We start from the raw sequence: 14,884 nt of genomic DNA on the forward strand, positions 1-14,884 counted from the left end.
AAACCGTATACGTTGGTGCTGACTGCAAAGATAAGATTTTTGTTGAACTGAAACGTATCATGTGTGCAAAATAAACAAACTGAGGAAAAGTACCAATGATGCAACAGATTGATCACCACACTAATTATGCTCTTATTAACACGGATATCGGAAGATGAAGGTGGAACATTAGCGATTTGTTTAAGCATTAGTCAAATGTTCACATTCGTAAGTTATTGATGACGATGGTGTATCTTTCGTATCAGAATGGGAAACAACCTTTCATTCTCAAGAAACATTCGAAACCAAAACGGTTCCAAAAATACGTCTACACACGATTTTTTCTTCTTTTTCTTAACCTTTTAGAAACGGCAACCTTATCACAACAAAATAATTAAATCTACTACTTCGTTGTGTAGGGTTATCTTCCTAGTGTATTTGATGCAGAATCTATTACTTCAATATTTTTACACATTCCGATATATAAGTGGACACTAGCTAGCGCTTATCAATTTTATTTATGTCGTTGTCGAAAGCTGATTACTAAAAAGGTAAGATTCATATTCTCCTCGCCATATTCATCATTCGCAAAAAAATTAGTAAAATTTGGAGAACTTGAACGTCCGTTAATTTTGCAGATATTTTGCAATATCTCTGATTAATTGATCTTGAAATATTGCAATGAAAAGGCCAATTCTATTTTTGTTTATAATTTTATTTCAGTCTATATACTTTTTACACAGTTTAACTAAAATCGAATCAAAGTCTAACATACCAATGGACTAAAGGGAGTAATTCCGACTATGAAAATTAACATTTTTATTTCTTTATTTCCATAGTTTTATTTATCTAACGAAAGAGATGAAACCAAATGTGGAATATTGTCCATATAATTTTTCTCAATTAACGTCTCTAAAAGTACACAAATGGGCTTTGATATGAATGGTCGACACTAGCAATTTGTTTGCTATTATCTTTTTCTTCTTTTTTGCATTACATCAATCTTCCACTTACGACCGGTAGGATGCCAAAATAAATTGTCTAAACTTAAATTGCAAAACTAGGGACTTGGGTAAAAACTTAGTCTGTAGTTGAATAAATAGTGAAAGTTCGTTTTAAGAGCTTCTGCGGTTTCAATTTCAATTAATTTTTTAGTTTTAAGTTTTTAAGTAGTGAAGTAATGTAATCAAGAGTCATTGCAAAACTTTAAGAAACTATTTTGACTATGCATCTGATTTTATTTTATTTGATTATGTGGTTAGTTAGTTTACTTTATTTCGGTTTGCGGATGAGTACAAATGTATTTCGTTTTCATTTAGATTATAATTTTCTTTATTTAACGTTATTTGCTAAAATTTCTTATTATCATTTCGTTTATAAGTTTTTAGTTTCTGTTCGGTTCTATTTAAATGGAAAAGCAATACAAATTACAGAAATTCGGAATTGATTATAGATTGTTTTTACATTATATTTTAAACGCACGTTGTTCGATAAATAATTTAGGGACTGTGCTAGTTATTCTGGTATTATCAGACTGTGGTAAATTAGATTTTGTTTTAAACATTCATGGACCGATAAATATTTTTTTTAAACAAAAATAAAAAGGAAATATTAGTCGGTTTGGTACTTCCACTTCAAGTTACATTGACAATTTATACGCTGCAAGAGGCGGATAGCCGAATGATATGTTTAAATGAAATCTTCTGACAATGAGGTTCCATAATTTATGTGATTCGTTGCAGGTCTGTAAGTGTCTAATTACTTCAGATAGACGTGGAATTTTTTGTCTTTAAAATCTTCAGAAATTAAAAAAGGACGCTTGAAACCTCAAAATTTTTGAAAAAATCCTTTGAAATTCCAGAGCAAATTATTTTATGTTTGGGGACATCACTAGCAAAACTGTCTTTTAGTAAAATAATACTTGTCTAGGGAATTCCGCAATTCTCCGCCCCTCGTAGTCACATTATATTCCGATCTTCTCTTTCCTTCTTTATCTAACTTCTCATTTCAAAACATCCATTCATTTTCAAGTGGGACTGTGCAAGATCCGTAACTTGATAATTAATTACATTGTAATCAGAAACATTAAATTCGTTATACAACACTTACAATAATCATTTTTGGTATTTACGATGTGCAAATACGTTTATCAACAATTAATAATTCCCATCCGCTACCCATATTTAACATTCAAGGCATTACATTGACCAATTCTACATTTCGACCAATTATGTTTGATTGAACTGGTCCCTGCTCAATATGATTCAAAAGAATTTTAACAAACTGAAAACAGTTTTGTCACTCCTACAAACTTTCATTTCATTCAGGGACTTCTCAATAAATTCTTCACCATCCTCAACGACAATCTTATCACGGAATAATCACTGCAACTGTTACTTTCATCAGAAGTTCTTCAAACTTTAGATAAAATCATTATCGCTCTTATGATAATTCTGTACGTAGTACAGTGCGTCATACCAATGGTATTCTTCAGTTTGTTTATTTTGCACACAAGCACTCATATGACACTGTTGACTTGAACAAAAATTATTATCTTTGCCGTCAGCATCAACATACTGTTTCCATATCTTTCGAATAGAAGTAATGCACATGCACACATTGCAACGTTCCCGGAGTCAATAGCTGGAATCTGGCTTTAGTAATTAAACGATAACGATCACAAAAGTTGTCCTTAGTGTACTGCTGTACGTACATCAACTTGTGTATTCCTTTAAACTCATAAGATAAAAACGAAAGAAATAAAATCATAATGACTTGCAAATGTTGTGGAACAAGTGAGTACATTTTCACTGAAACGATTTATTGAATAATATCCATTCAGAACCTAACTTTGCATTAATCTATTTGAAACAGATTGTCAATGCAATTGTGGAACTAGCTGTAAATGCAAGTGTGATCCTGATTGTAAGTGTGACGCCCAACGCAGTAAATGTTTGAGCAAGTCACAAGATCATTGAAAAGAAGGATGTTGCAAGTGAAGAGATGACTCAAGAAAATGCGTTTACGATTGTTGATGGAATCACTTTGTTACACAAAACTTTACGAACAAATAAATTCATTTGGTCAGTTCAACTTCTTTCAACTTTTTAGTTTCGATATGTTTGTTCCAATAAATTTACTTTTTATTCTATAAATCTTCTCTCTGTCGATGAAAGATTGTTGATAAACTATTGAAACATCCGTAAATATAACACTTATTGTTTTACACAATTTCTCCTATATCAAGGCCTTAAGCTTAGCAATACCAGTTGTGGTTGAATACAAAATCTATTTGTGTTAAATGCTTACATTTTCAATAATATCTCAAAGTAATTTACCCTTTCAGAAGCCACAAGCGTTAACACGACACAGTCATTAATTCTGTTAAATATTTCTTCTGATCAAAGTATCGCGTCGTGTTGAATACAAAATTTTTTGCAATACAAGAGGACATTAGCTAAAAGCTCATCGCTTATTTTATGTCGTGGTCGATAGCCGTTTCTGAAAGGTTAATTTAGTAAAGCTTCATTTGATGAGCACGGTCCTATATATGAAGCATTGTTCGAAGCTATGATCGACTCTGGTGGTGAAAGCTGTAATAAATCGAAAGTCTTTGTTAGACATGTTCCATAGTTAGATTAAAAAGTTGTCGAAAAACTACAGAGGACACAACTCATTCAACAAAATTTCCATGAATACCTCTAGTGTTTCATCAACAGACGGTAGTAATTCATCAGTTGAATTCGGTGTAATTGGGCTGGGAGATGATAAAGCATTTTTCGATATGACACCGTGCAGTAATGGATCACTGATCATAATATGCGGTTTCATTTGCTGTTGATGTTGCTGTTGTTGAAGCCTAGCTAAACGTAATTTCATATCTTGTCGGAGCTCTTTTTGTTGTAATTCTTTTTCGATGCGAATCATGCTATAGCTTTTGATTGACGAACTTGTGCTATGAACAGATGCTAGAGATGGTCTTCGTGAACCTAAAATACACAAAAAGTTTATTACAAATTGTCGTCGGTGCATTCGTTTCCGTATCTTCCTTTCTCTAACCATTGTCTATCTACATTACATTATTGTCTTGAATAAAATGCAAGCTTTGAAGCTGTATGTACAAAGGGTAACATAAAAAGCGTATTATAATTATGAAAGGGTTCTGCATAATTAAAAAAAGAAGAGAAAGTAAGTTCTTGTTTAAATTGCAACCTTTTTCTACTCTGCCGAATGTAAATTTACAAAAGTGTGGAAAGTATCTATGCTTATGTGCAAAAGTTTAATTATTCCATTTCTTTGCTGTTCAGCTGATAGCGGTAAAAATATGGATATTTATTTGCAATCTTTTCATTGAAAATGTTTCAAATGGAATGAATTGGTAGTAAGAGGGAAAATGAGTGAATAAAAAGCATCAGAAGACTTGCGAGAACAGTTTTCCAAGGACCAAAACTTTTGATTGATTTTTATATGCTTGATAGCTGGCATTCGATAATTTTGAATAGTATGCATGATATATTGTTTGCTGAAATAAAATCATGCTCAACTTTAATATAGATTGGTCGATTGTAAGTGTATAATAAAATGTGAGATGGGTATATATATACATCATGTAAATTGAATGTTGCTCATATAATGTGCATGAAACTTTCAACAACCCATTATGAAATTAACATTATAAGGAGGAATTATTTAACTGTCGTCACAAATGAGCTTTTCGGATTATATGCTTTGAATTTAGTTTTCAATGAAAGAAATGGTTAAACAAAAACGGTTAATCACCGACTGTAAAATTTCTCACTGTTAATAAATGTATGTGAAAAAAGAGATTTGAATGAAAGTTTTTACATTTATTTTGAAGAGACTCTTAGAAATTTGCTCAAAAGGCATTTGGTATTTAATCGTTAAACTTAAATTTTCCGCACATTAATCATACGAGGTTTATTCTTGACATTAGTATGGAAAATGAACTGTTTTCAAGAGGTTCATCACTAGAGAACAATACAATGAATATAATTAGCTGCTAAACTATACTTAAGATAAGTTTTTGCTTTGTTTCCATTGTTCTATTCGTTCCACATTTATTTTTCCCTAGGAAGCGTCCCTTTTCTATTTCGTCTCTTCCACACGAACGGTGACTCTTGTGTATCTTCTGTCGATAAAATATGGAGCGTGTGGAACAGATAAAACTGTAGATGTAGAACGGTATGGAATTAAAAAATTAATTTGAGTTTTTTTTGCAACACTGTAATATAAACAACAAAAACTTTTATGTACCCTAGCCATGGGTAAGAAATCTTATGTAGCAGCCTAGCAATGCTAGCAAAACTTTTTCGATTTTTCAACTTTTGGGATAAGACTTTTTATTGTTCGGCATTTGAGGTAATATTAAAATTGTCAATCATCGTGCAAGCCCGACTGGCCATACTGGAAATGAAAATTTCAATTTCGCAAAAGCCTCCAATTTTTGGTCGATGTATTTATTTATGCCTCCAAATATTTTCTATGCCAATACCTAAATATACCTAAATTCTTGTTGAAGTCATTGATGAGCAATGGGAACATTCAGTATCAACGTTGCATTTCGTCGGATTTTCTTTTTTTGCAAAGCGTTTTCGACCCTTCTTCCACGCGTAGAGATTCCTCTCTTTCCATAGTATATCAAATCTGATATAATTTCAGATAATGTGTTGCGCGTTAAAAGTATTCAATGAAGGTTTTTAATGAAATATACAGATGAAAGTTAACCTATGGCAATGTTGAACAAAAATAAAGCCCTTTCACGTAATTGTCCATTTTAACACTCCGTATCGGTTGAAATGATCATGAAAACAAATTATAACAAGGGCTCACGGAGTGTAAAACAGCCGGAAAACGTGAAAAACACAATTGATTTATTGTTAGCTTTAGCTTGAGCACAGAAAACAGCTTGAAGCTTTTTTTAGTTCAAATAGGATTTCCGAATCACAAATAATCACGGAGCTCAGAACTTTGCTTCAGCTTATACAGAAATCACGCTGTTTTAGCTATTTGCAGCATTCATCAGCATGCCTTTTCTATCGCAAGCCAAAAGCAGATAATGATAGTGGAAAAAATGTGAAATTAAGAAAGCTCACAAAAATATTGAAGAATTCGGGGAACGAATTAGGGGCTTCGGCGACCCAAATCAATTCACAACGAATTCCGAAGTGATATAATGAGAGCTTGAAAATTTATTGGTAGAAATATAAATGTTTGATGAAAATGTGTGAAGTAAAGAGAAAACAATTTTATAAAAAATTCTTTTTACCATTAAAATATTTTATTAATAAAAAATGTCTATAATTGTACCGCCATATTGCTCAATATGTGTTTGCGCCATCTCTGGTGTATTAAATGTGTTTTAAATTGTTCATTTAGTTTCAGATTTTTGTTATAGATAAAGACATGAATTTAGAAAGAAGACGTTTTGATGAATTCGTTTAATGGACGGATAGGATAGTAAAATTTAAATTTTAAATTTTATTTAGATGAATGTCTTATATTTAGTAATGATATCTATGAAACGGTTAACACAACATTGGTCGAAACAACGAAACAACAGCAAAACTTGTATATATAAAAGTAAATTTCTGTTCTTTCTACAAACAGATTCACTTACAACACACAAGACTCACGATTTCATTCCAAATGATACGAAAAAATGGAAACAAAGAAAAATATAATCAACTTAATTATCAAAAGAGCTACTATAGACAGGACGGGATCATAGGTTATAATTCAATTTATAAAATAAAATTTGCAAGTCAAATTAGAAAATAGCGCCGAAGTGAGTAGCACTTATTGTGTTTCCTCTTCCCATTTTTTTTTTATTCAGATGACTTATATTCCTAGTTCCTTTGGAAGTTAGTTTTTTGAAGGAACAGTGAAAACGGTAACCAAGTTTATATTTAACCGAAACCGTTTTGTATTGTCTCGTTGGTTTTGTTTTCCTGCAACAATAATTAGAGTTCACCAAGAAGATGAAGTACTTCATCCAAAGCCTTTCACAGACAGCAAACTTGAACAATTAGGCCAACAATCGAATCTATTGCTTAGAGTCATATAAGCATTTTCGGCAGACCAAAATGAAATCTTTTACTTCATTTGTTTTAACATGCAATTTATTATATGAGCCAATGTCAGCTCAGTTCGCGATTTGATATTATAGAGAATAGTGAATTTATTCTTGGGGTAAAAACGAAAATATTGCGTAACAGACCAATTTGTTTTATGTCTAGTTTTTCTTGTAACCAAAAAAATAGAAAAAAAACGAAAAAACGAAAAAATAAAAAAAAAACATCAATTTGACATCGAACAAAAACCCAAAAATAAATCCATTTTTACCGCCACTTTTGGTACATCACTAGCGGGCGTTGGTACCGCTCCCAATTCCCAGCATCCGTTATCTAAACTATTATAATCATCATCGTGACTCTCATTTCCATTCAATCCCAATTTTCTCATTAATCCTTTACTATTCACCGTCGGTAACTCTAAATGGAGTAATTGTTTTTGTTGTTTCAATTGCTTCTGCAAATGTTTGGTCATATTATCGTCCGATCCATTAGTTTTGTTGAGAGCAGAAATGTGACACGATATAAGCAATATGGCAGCCGATCTAGCCGCACCTGATCGAGACGTCGAAACGAGAATTCCTTTCGAACCAGACTGTGGAGCACTTGATGGACGTCGATTTGTATACGAACCGATAGAATTGCTCGATCTTAAACTGCTACGTGATGATGGTCTTGCCGAGTGTACTGTATTCAATTGTTAATGTTAATTTGGAATTTGGAATTTTTCAAAAATATATCGGACCAATGAAATTCGATAATAAAGTGGAGCTTACTGAGTGGAGTCTTGGGTTAAAATGGTTATTTTTCTCACTTAAGAGTATGACTAATTCCATTTATTATAAAATTTTGATTGGCAATATTGGGGAAGATTAAAACAGATCATCGTCAATTTACCTGTGTCTGTTGAGTACATTATCGGTGGCGGCATATTTGCATCACCATAGTTTCGATGTCGTGGATATTTAGTTTTACTAAACAAATGTAAAACCATACATATAAGGCCTGCTAAAACAGCTATCCCCGTTGATACACCCAACAAAGTCGGAAGATCCGAAGTGAGCACAGAGAGATCTGTAAATGGAAGTACTCAAACAACATCAACTCGAAATTTCGAAGGCTTGCGACCTCTACCTTGTGTACAAAAAACACGCTTTGAAGGCTTTGTATAAGTTACCGAATGATAGCCGGGTAAGCACGAGCAGAGAGCATTGTGCTTGACTTGAACACAGAGGCTATTTGCATCGTTGTACGTACATGTTTGATGCCACCAGCACTGTTCTCCCAATTTTTTCGCTAGATTTTTGGTATTAATGAAATCAATCAGACATCAATAAATCATATATTCTTACGCATTGCACATCCTTTCGTCAATCCAAGTTTTACCGGATAGTTACGTTCACAGCCACATAATTTAGTCGTTTCGTCGCAATGTACGTGAAGCAGATTTGAGTTGCAAGATTCGTCACATGGTGCTCCAATATACATTCCTTTGGCTGAAGAGAAGATTTTTTTTTAGTATTTAGTGTATCCACTAAAGGATATTATAGCATGTAAAGAATAGACGGTAGTCTTTTAGACTGAAGACTATACAGTAGCGTTACTTTGAATTAAATTTCCTTAAAAACGGAGGGCCTGAAGGGCTCTTTGCATGTTTACATGAAAAAATTGAAGCAATGAGGCCTTTTCATATTTTGTTGGCTCTACCAGCTGCATCAAGTATACAAATTCAAGAATTTTCTACACGATGCGTGCCTGCTCACAAACTAGAGCAGATTATCATAAGTGTCATCAACTTTCTCATTGAAATTTAAAGTTAAAGAATTTTGTTAAAAAGTATTTTTCAAAGCTTTGCTTCTTTATACGCTAACTTTATACGTTTAATATATATTACCTAACTCAATTTCATATTCCGCGTATGCGATAAAATATAATCATCTGGGTGAATGTTATTTCAATTGAACTGAAACTGATACCACAAAATATTGACTCATCTTTCATCAGTAATTGTTTACATATTCAGATAAAACAAGATCGTAATGCGTAGGAGGGCATTGTGTCGTATCAATTTTCTTCTGTTTGTTTATTTTGCACACATTGACTATTGATATCAACAAAAAATGATTATCTTTGCCGACAGCACCAACATACTTTTTCCATATATCTTCGAATAGAATGGTGCACACCGCTCAACGTTTTTGCCGTCGATAATTGAAAATTAATTTTAGTATATAAATGACAGCGATTGTAAAAGTTGTCATTAATCAAACAGAGCTTCTGTTGTACGGAAATAAATTTTCTTATCCCTTCGAATTTTCAATAAATAAAAAAGAACAATTAACATCACAATGACTCGCAAAGGTTGTGGAACAAGTGAGTATATTAACATTGAGATAAATTTGATGAAAAATAATCAATCAACCATTCATTAACTAATTTTGTATTAATCAATTAAAATATAGATTGTCTATGCTGTCAATGCAACTGTGGAACTGCCTGTAAATGTGATGAGCAATGTAAGTGTGGAGCAGGATGTAAATGCAATGGTCAATGTAAGTGTGGAGCAGGATGTAAATGCGATGGTGAGTCCAAGTGTGGAGCAGGATGTAAATGCGATGGTCAATGCAAATGTGGAACCAGTTGCAAGTGTGGAGCAGGTTGTAAATGCAATGGTCAATGTAAGTGTGGAGCAGGATGTAAATGCGATGGTGAGTCCAAGTGTGGAGCAGGATGTAAATGCGATGGTCAATGCAAGTGTGGAGCAGGATGCAAATGCGATGGTCAATGCAAATGTGGAACCAGTTGCAAGTGTGGAGCAGGTTGTAAATGCGATGGTCAATGTAAGTGTGGAGCAGGATGTAAATGCGATGGTGAGTCCAAGTGTGGAGCAGGATGTAATTGCGATGGTCAATGCAAGTGTGGAGCAGGATGCAAATGCGATGGTCAATGCAAATGTGGAACCAGTTGCAAGTGTGGAGCAGGTTGTAAATGCAATGGTCAATGTAAGTGTGGAGCAGGATGTAAATGCGATGGTGAGTCCAAGTGTGGAGCAGGATGTAATTGCGATGGTCAATGCAAGTGTGGAGCAGGATGCAAATGCGATGGTCAATGCAAATGTGGAACCAGTTGCAAGTGTGTAGCAGGTTGTAAATGCGATGAACAATGCAAATGTGGAGCGGGATGTAAATGCGATGGTCAATGTAAGTGTGGAGCAGGATGTAATTGTGATGGTCAATGCAAGTGTGGAGCAGTATGCAAATGCGATGGTCAATGTAAGTGTGGAGCAGGATGTAATTGTGATGGTCAATGCAAGTGTGGAGCAGTATGCAAATGCGATGGTCAATGTAAGTGTGGAGCAGGATGTAAATGCGTTGGTCAATGCAAGTGTGGAGCAGGTTGTAAATGCGATGGTCAATGCAAGTGTGGAGCAGGATGTAAGTGCGATGCCTAATCAAACTGTACACTGAAGTCACAAAGTAATAGAAAAGAGGCATGTTGGAAGTGTAGAGAAGGCTGAAGGAAATTCTTTATGATTGTTGATGGACTGATTTTGTAAAACAAAACTTTTTGAATAAATAAATAAATTCTATCAAAAATTCATTGACTTCATTAGAAAAGGATGTCACTTCCTCCCTATTGTGCTTCTCCAGTATACTACAGTTACTGTAGCACTATTTCAATTCTCTACATCATTGCTGAACTGTGTCCAAAATTTGTTTTTCACTTTGATTTATGGACTTTATAACCTTTGAGATCAGTATCTTCCTAGGTGACAGAGGTGACAAGCTAAATTAACTTTCTTTCTTATATAAATGAAAAAGTCTAAAGAGCAATGGGTATACATCAAGGTGTTATCCGTCTTTGAAAGATTGTACATCATTCTGGAAGTTATTTAAAGATTTTGCATTTGAAGACTTACCAGATTTATTCGATATTAACAATTGATATTCGTCTATTTCTTCATCGTCATATTCCTCTTCATCAGCTGCTGCCAGAAGATGTGCAGTTTCGCCATCGAAACGATTTACTTTCTTTTCCACAATTTGAGCGCTCGACTTAAGACTAGTATCAGCCGCAATTAATTTACAATTAATTAAATAACAACAAAGCACTATGAACAGCACATAATCGAATCCCTTTCTGTAATAGCAACAACAATAGTGACGATGATGACGACGACGGTGACAATGTCTTCCAGATAAAATTGATAGTTTACGACACCTTGTCAATGTCGATATTACGTAGCAAAATCTATGCACGACACTGTTCCAATTCCAGTCCGGATATGTAACGGGTGTTATCATCTTTGCCATTTCAATAAATATTTTATCTGGTGATGTGATGAAACGACCATTAATGAGCTATTAGACCATACATTAGCTAACATTACAGGATTGACACTTTATTAATGTGATAAGTGTGTGTTGTGGTTGTATACATTCAAGACATGGTGCAGATTAGAATATGAATTTTTCGATTTAACACATAGAGTAATTGATTCGAATTACTGAAGAAGATAGTCCGCTCCAATTAAAATCAACTATTTAAAGTCATTATGCAAAACAAACTTTTGATAAATTCGTTTTACCGATCGCAATATCTCACATTCGATTCTCTCGATTAGTGCACACATTGCTGCAAAAATTCAGTTTTCGATTTGTCTGTTTCACGACTGCTTAATGTATAAATGTTTCCTACACATAACAACCAATTAATGTTAACACATAATCCAACATCAATATGAACCCGTCAAGCCGATTGAAATGGATTCATATTTTCTTAAGTGGCACACATGAAGGAGCACACCTCACGCTAAAACTGTAATACAGGTATACATATGACGATACTTATATACACAAAAAAAGTTTCCTTTTAAAAACACTTGACCACACGAATCTTACATATAACGTTTCATTTTGTTGTCGATACACGAAAAAAGATTATTTAGAAAATTTGCATTTCGCTTAAACAGTTTACCTAGTTAGTGGTTACCGTAAAAGCTCTTAATTATTATTCGTCTTAATTGTATCGACAATCACAACACTTAAAGTTTATGGATTAGATTCTTATTAATGTTTTCCCTGTATTTAATTAAACGATTCACAAATATTCAAGCATTACATAGTAATATCAGCGTAACACCGTTGCAAAAATTGCGGCCATTTAGAAAATAATCCGTGTGTTCCAGTTATGCACGTCATGCGAAAAATATCCAAAGCACAACATAGATGAGAAAAATCGAAGCTTTTTTTTAGATGGCAAGCATTATAATGTTACAGGCTTGTTTTCGTGCTGATTATGTAGAAATTATGAGTTTTATTTGAAGGAACTTAAGAGAAAAAACCAGATAGATTTTGCGTTAGTGTTTTTTCCAGTTAGGTGAACACTTTTTCTATTGAAAATAGGAATGGGGTTTACTGATTTCCCATAAAATATTTTGAAAAGATTATGTTGAAAAGAAATTTGTGCTCTAGTGTAGATTTCGTACTGACACCGACTCTCTGATTTTGATATATAGCAGATAAAAAATTTCGTTTTTCGCGCATGAACACTAAATGGGGTTGTTCATATCATGAACTTCACGAGTGGGTTTGTTTGCCAAAGTTGTAATACCAACATTACAACATTTCAGCCTTCTGAATATGACCACAACGAACTATTGCTTTAAACTTTTAACATTTATTCGTGATTGTGTTAATCTCATCGCAGGTGTTTATGGTTAGGCGCTCTAAGATCTTTTCTACTATGATAACTGTGGACTGACGAATATTCAGATGGTTATACATTTGAACCGGTGGGTGACGGAGCTTTATTACTTCATTTGTTCTTATTCAATCCGAGAAAAAAAGTCAGATAGTTACTTGTTCACAGAGGGAAAAAAAATTTTTAATTTCATATCGAGGGACTTATCCTACCTTTTCGCGTGGTCAAACACAACGTTTTTCACAACAAAGCAGAGACCTCAGCGAAGACTATTTTGCGGAAAACGTTTTCACAATTTTTCCAAAAACTATTCAGCTGAGGTGAGAAAACTATACTATTTTCTCGTCTGCGTCGTGAAATAAACTGATCTCATCATAAGAGTGTAATTTTTGTGGGTTTCGTTTGTTTCTTTCGTTTTATTTATTCTACACGGTTTCCACCACAAACTAGAATTAGCGTTTGTCTTTACGTTTCTCTCTACGCTCTACACTCTCTACGCTTCTTTTGTTGACAACATGTAGAAGGATGTGGAACAATTAAAACTGTAGAATGCTAACCAATTACAAACTTTAATTGAGTTGAGTTTAGTAGATTACTGGCGTGCTGTGACATTTTTTGTGGGGTGTGGGGAGGTCGTATATCGAGCCGAAGGCGAGTTTTATTATTATCCGTAACCAGGGCCTATTTCTAATTCATTAAATTCATAAATTTCATCAAAATTCATCAAATTTTTTAAAAATTCATTAAATTTCATGAAAATTCATTAATTTTAGTTTTGATGAATTTTCATGAAATTTAATGAACTTTTAAAGAATTTAATGAAATTTGATGAAATTAATGAATTTAATGAATTAAAAATAGGCCCTGTCCGTAACAATCCCCTATTTTCGAGATATAAATCACCCTCTGTCCTATTTTTAGTCTTCAAATCACGTAGTGTTGGAGATGCATAATCTGCATAACATATGTGTAATCAACGCACTTCAAGCAAAAGTGGTACTCTAAATAAGGTACTGAAACTTGACAGTGCTCCATACGAAATTTTACACTGTAAAAAGAGTGGGGATAAAATTTCATACAAATCTACTTTATTTGGCAGCTGTCATTAATAGCACTTTTGCTTGAAGTGCGTTGGTGTAATAGAAATTTCTTAAAATGCAATCTTACAATTTCTAAATTTCCCAAACAATTTCTCAAAACATTTACACTGAGACTATCTGTGTTCAAAACAGAAGATTGCAGCGCAAAGAATACTTCGCAGATTTGGTCTTACAGACAATTTTTCAATGAAATGATTTGATTTGACCATGATTTTTGGATCGACTGATTTGCACAGTAGAATGAATCGTTTTCACACTGCGTATAAGCAAGATACAAAAACTTCCACAGATAAGATCCGCATAAACAACAACAGCACTCATAGTGTACCATATCAATGTTATTTTCTTCGGATTGTTTACCTTTTGCACACACACGAACTTACGATAAAATTCAATAAAAAATTTATCTTTGCAGTCAGCACCAACATATTTTTCAATATCTTGTCGAACAGAATGTTGCACACCGTTCTTTGCTTTTTTGTCGTCGATAATTGAGAATTAATTTTAGTATATAAACGACAGCGATTCTACAGGTTATCGTTAGTATAATATCAATTTTTGTAATTTCTTGAAACTCTCAATAATATTTAAAAAAAATGACTTGTAAAGGTTGTGGAACAAGTGAGTATAATATATTTTCTCGGTAAAACATTTTATTTTGCATCAATAACAACCGACTTAAATAAATTTTCTGATAGATTGTCAATGCACTTCTACTAAGTGCGGAACTGGCTGCAAATGCGATGCTCAATGCAATTGTCCATGCAAGTCACAAGATAACGGAAAGGAAGGATGTTGCAAGTGAACAGTGAATGAAAAGCTGGACGAAATTCTTTATTAAATAATGGTGGATGCTATAGCTATTGTTAACCGAGATTTTGTGAACAAATAAATAATTCTTTTGCCGTGATTTCGTTTTAAAACTAATATTATGTAAACAACATATTCACAGACAAGCGGTGGCTTCGCAGTCAGACTAAAATTGTAGAAGATGTTTGACTTAAAAACTTC

General features: G+C 33.5%; 2 protein-coding genes and 1 long non-coding RNA gene across 16 annotated transcripts; 2 read left to right on the plus strand and 1 right to left on the minus strand.

Moving 5' to 3' along the window:
* Positions 1-678: 678 nt before the first annotated feature.
* Positions 679-12,633, minus strand: LOC119080906. 4 transcript variants are annotated; one of them, XM_037189499.1, is made up of 8 exons: positions 12,192-12,633; positions 10,990-11,400; positions 8,423-8,566; positions 8,205-8,366; positions 7,968-8,144; positions 7,626-7,757; positions 3,679-3,968; positions 679-3,572 (listed from the first exon to the last, which is right to left on the minus strand). In XM_037189499.1, the coding sequence occupies exons 2-8, from the start codon at positions 11,381-11,383 to the stop codon at positions 3,489-3,491; spliced, it is 1,383 nt and encodes a 460-aa protein (XP_037045394.1). In that variant the 5' UTR covers positions 11,384-11,400; positions 12,192-12,633; the 3' UTR covers positions 679-3,488. The 4 variants fall into 4 exon arrangements, with proteins under 4 accessions (XP_037045394.1, XP_037045393.1, XP_037045392.1 ...); XM_037189498.1 differs by having other exon boundaries at positions 10,990-11,431; XM_037189497.1 differs by having other exon boundaries at positions 10,990-12,633.
* Positions 9,258-10,633, plus strand: LOC119080907 (chorion class high-cysteine HCB protein 13-like). 11 transcript variants are annotated; one of them, XM_037189512.1, is made up of 5 exons: positions 9,259-9,443; positions 9,533-9,698; positions 9,753-10,022; positions 10,113-10,184; positions 10,275-10,633. In XM_037189512.1, exons 1-5 carry the CDS (start codon positions 9,419-9,421, stop codon positions 10,519-10,521), a joined length of 780 nt encoding a protein of 259 aa, XP_037045407.1. In that variant the 5' UTR covers positions 9,259-9,418; the 3' UTR covers positions 10,522-10,633. The 11 variants fall into 11 exon arrangements, with proteins under 11 accessions (XP_037045402.1, XP_037045400.1, XP_037045397.1 ...); XM_037189507.1 differs by having other exon boundaries at positions 9,258-9,443; positions 9,753-10,184; XM_037189505.1 differs by having other exon boundaries at positions 9,258-9,443; positions 9,753-9,860; positions 9,915-10,633.
* A 1,679-nt stretch (positions 12,634-14,312) lies between the features above and the next one.
* Positions 14,313-14,660, plus strand: LOC119080909. The gene is made up of 2 exons (XR_005088398.1): positions 14,313-14,494; positions 14,572-14,660. It is a non-coding gene; the product is annotated as an uncharacterized LOC119080909 (long non-coding RNA).
* The last annotated feature ends 224 nt before the right edge of the window (positions 14,661-14,884 follow it).

The sequence above is a fragment of the Bradysia coprophila genome, unplaced genomic scaffold, assembly GCF_014529535.1.
Source record: "Bradysia coprophila strain Holo2 unplaced genomic scaffold, BU_Bcop_v1 contig_350, whole genome shotgun sequence".
Taxonomy (NCBI): domain Eukaryota; kingdom Metazoa; phylum Arthropoda; class Insecta; order Diptera; family Sciaridae; genus Bradysia; species Bradysia coprophila.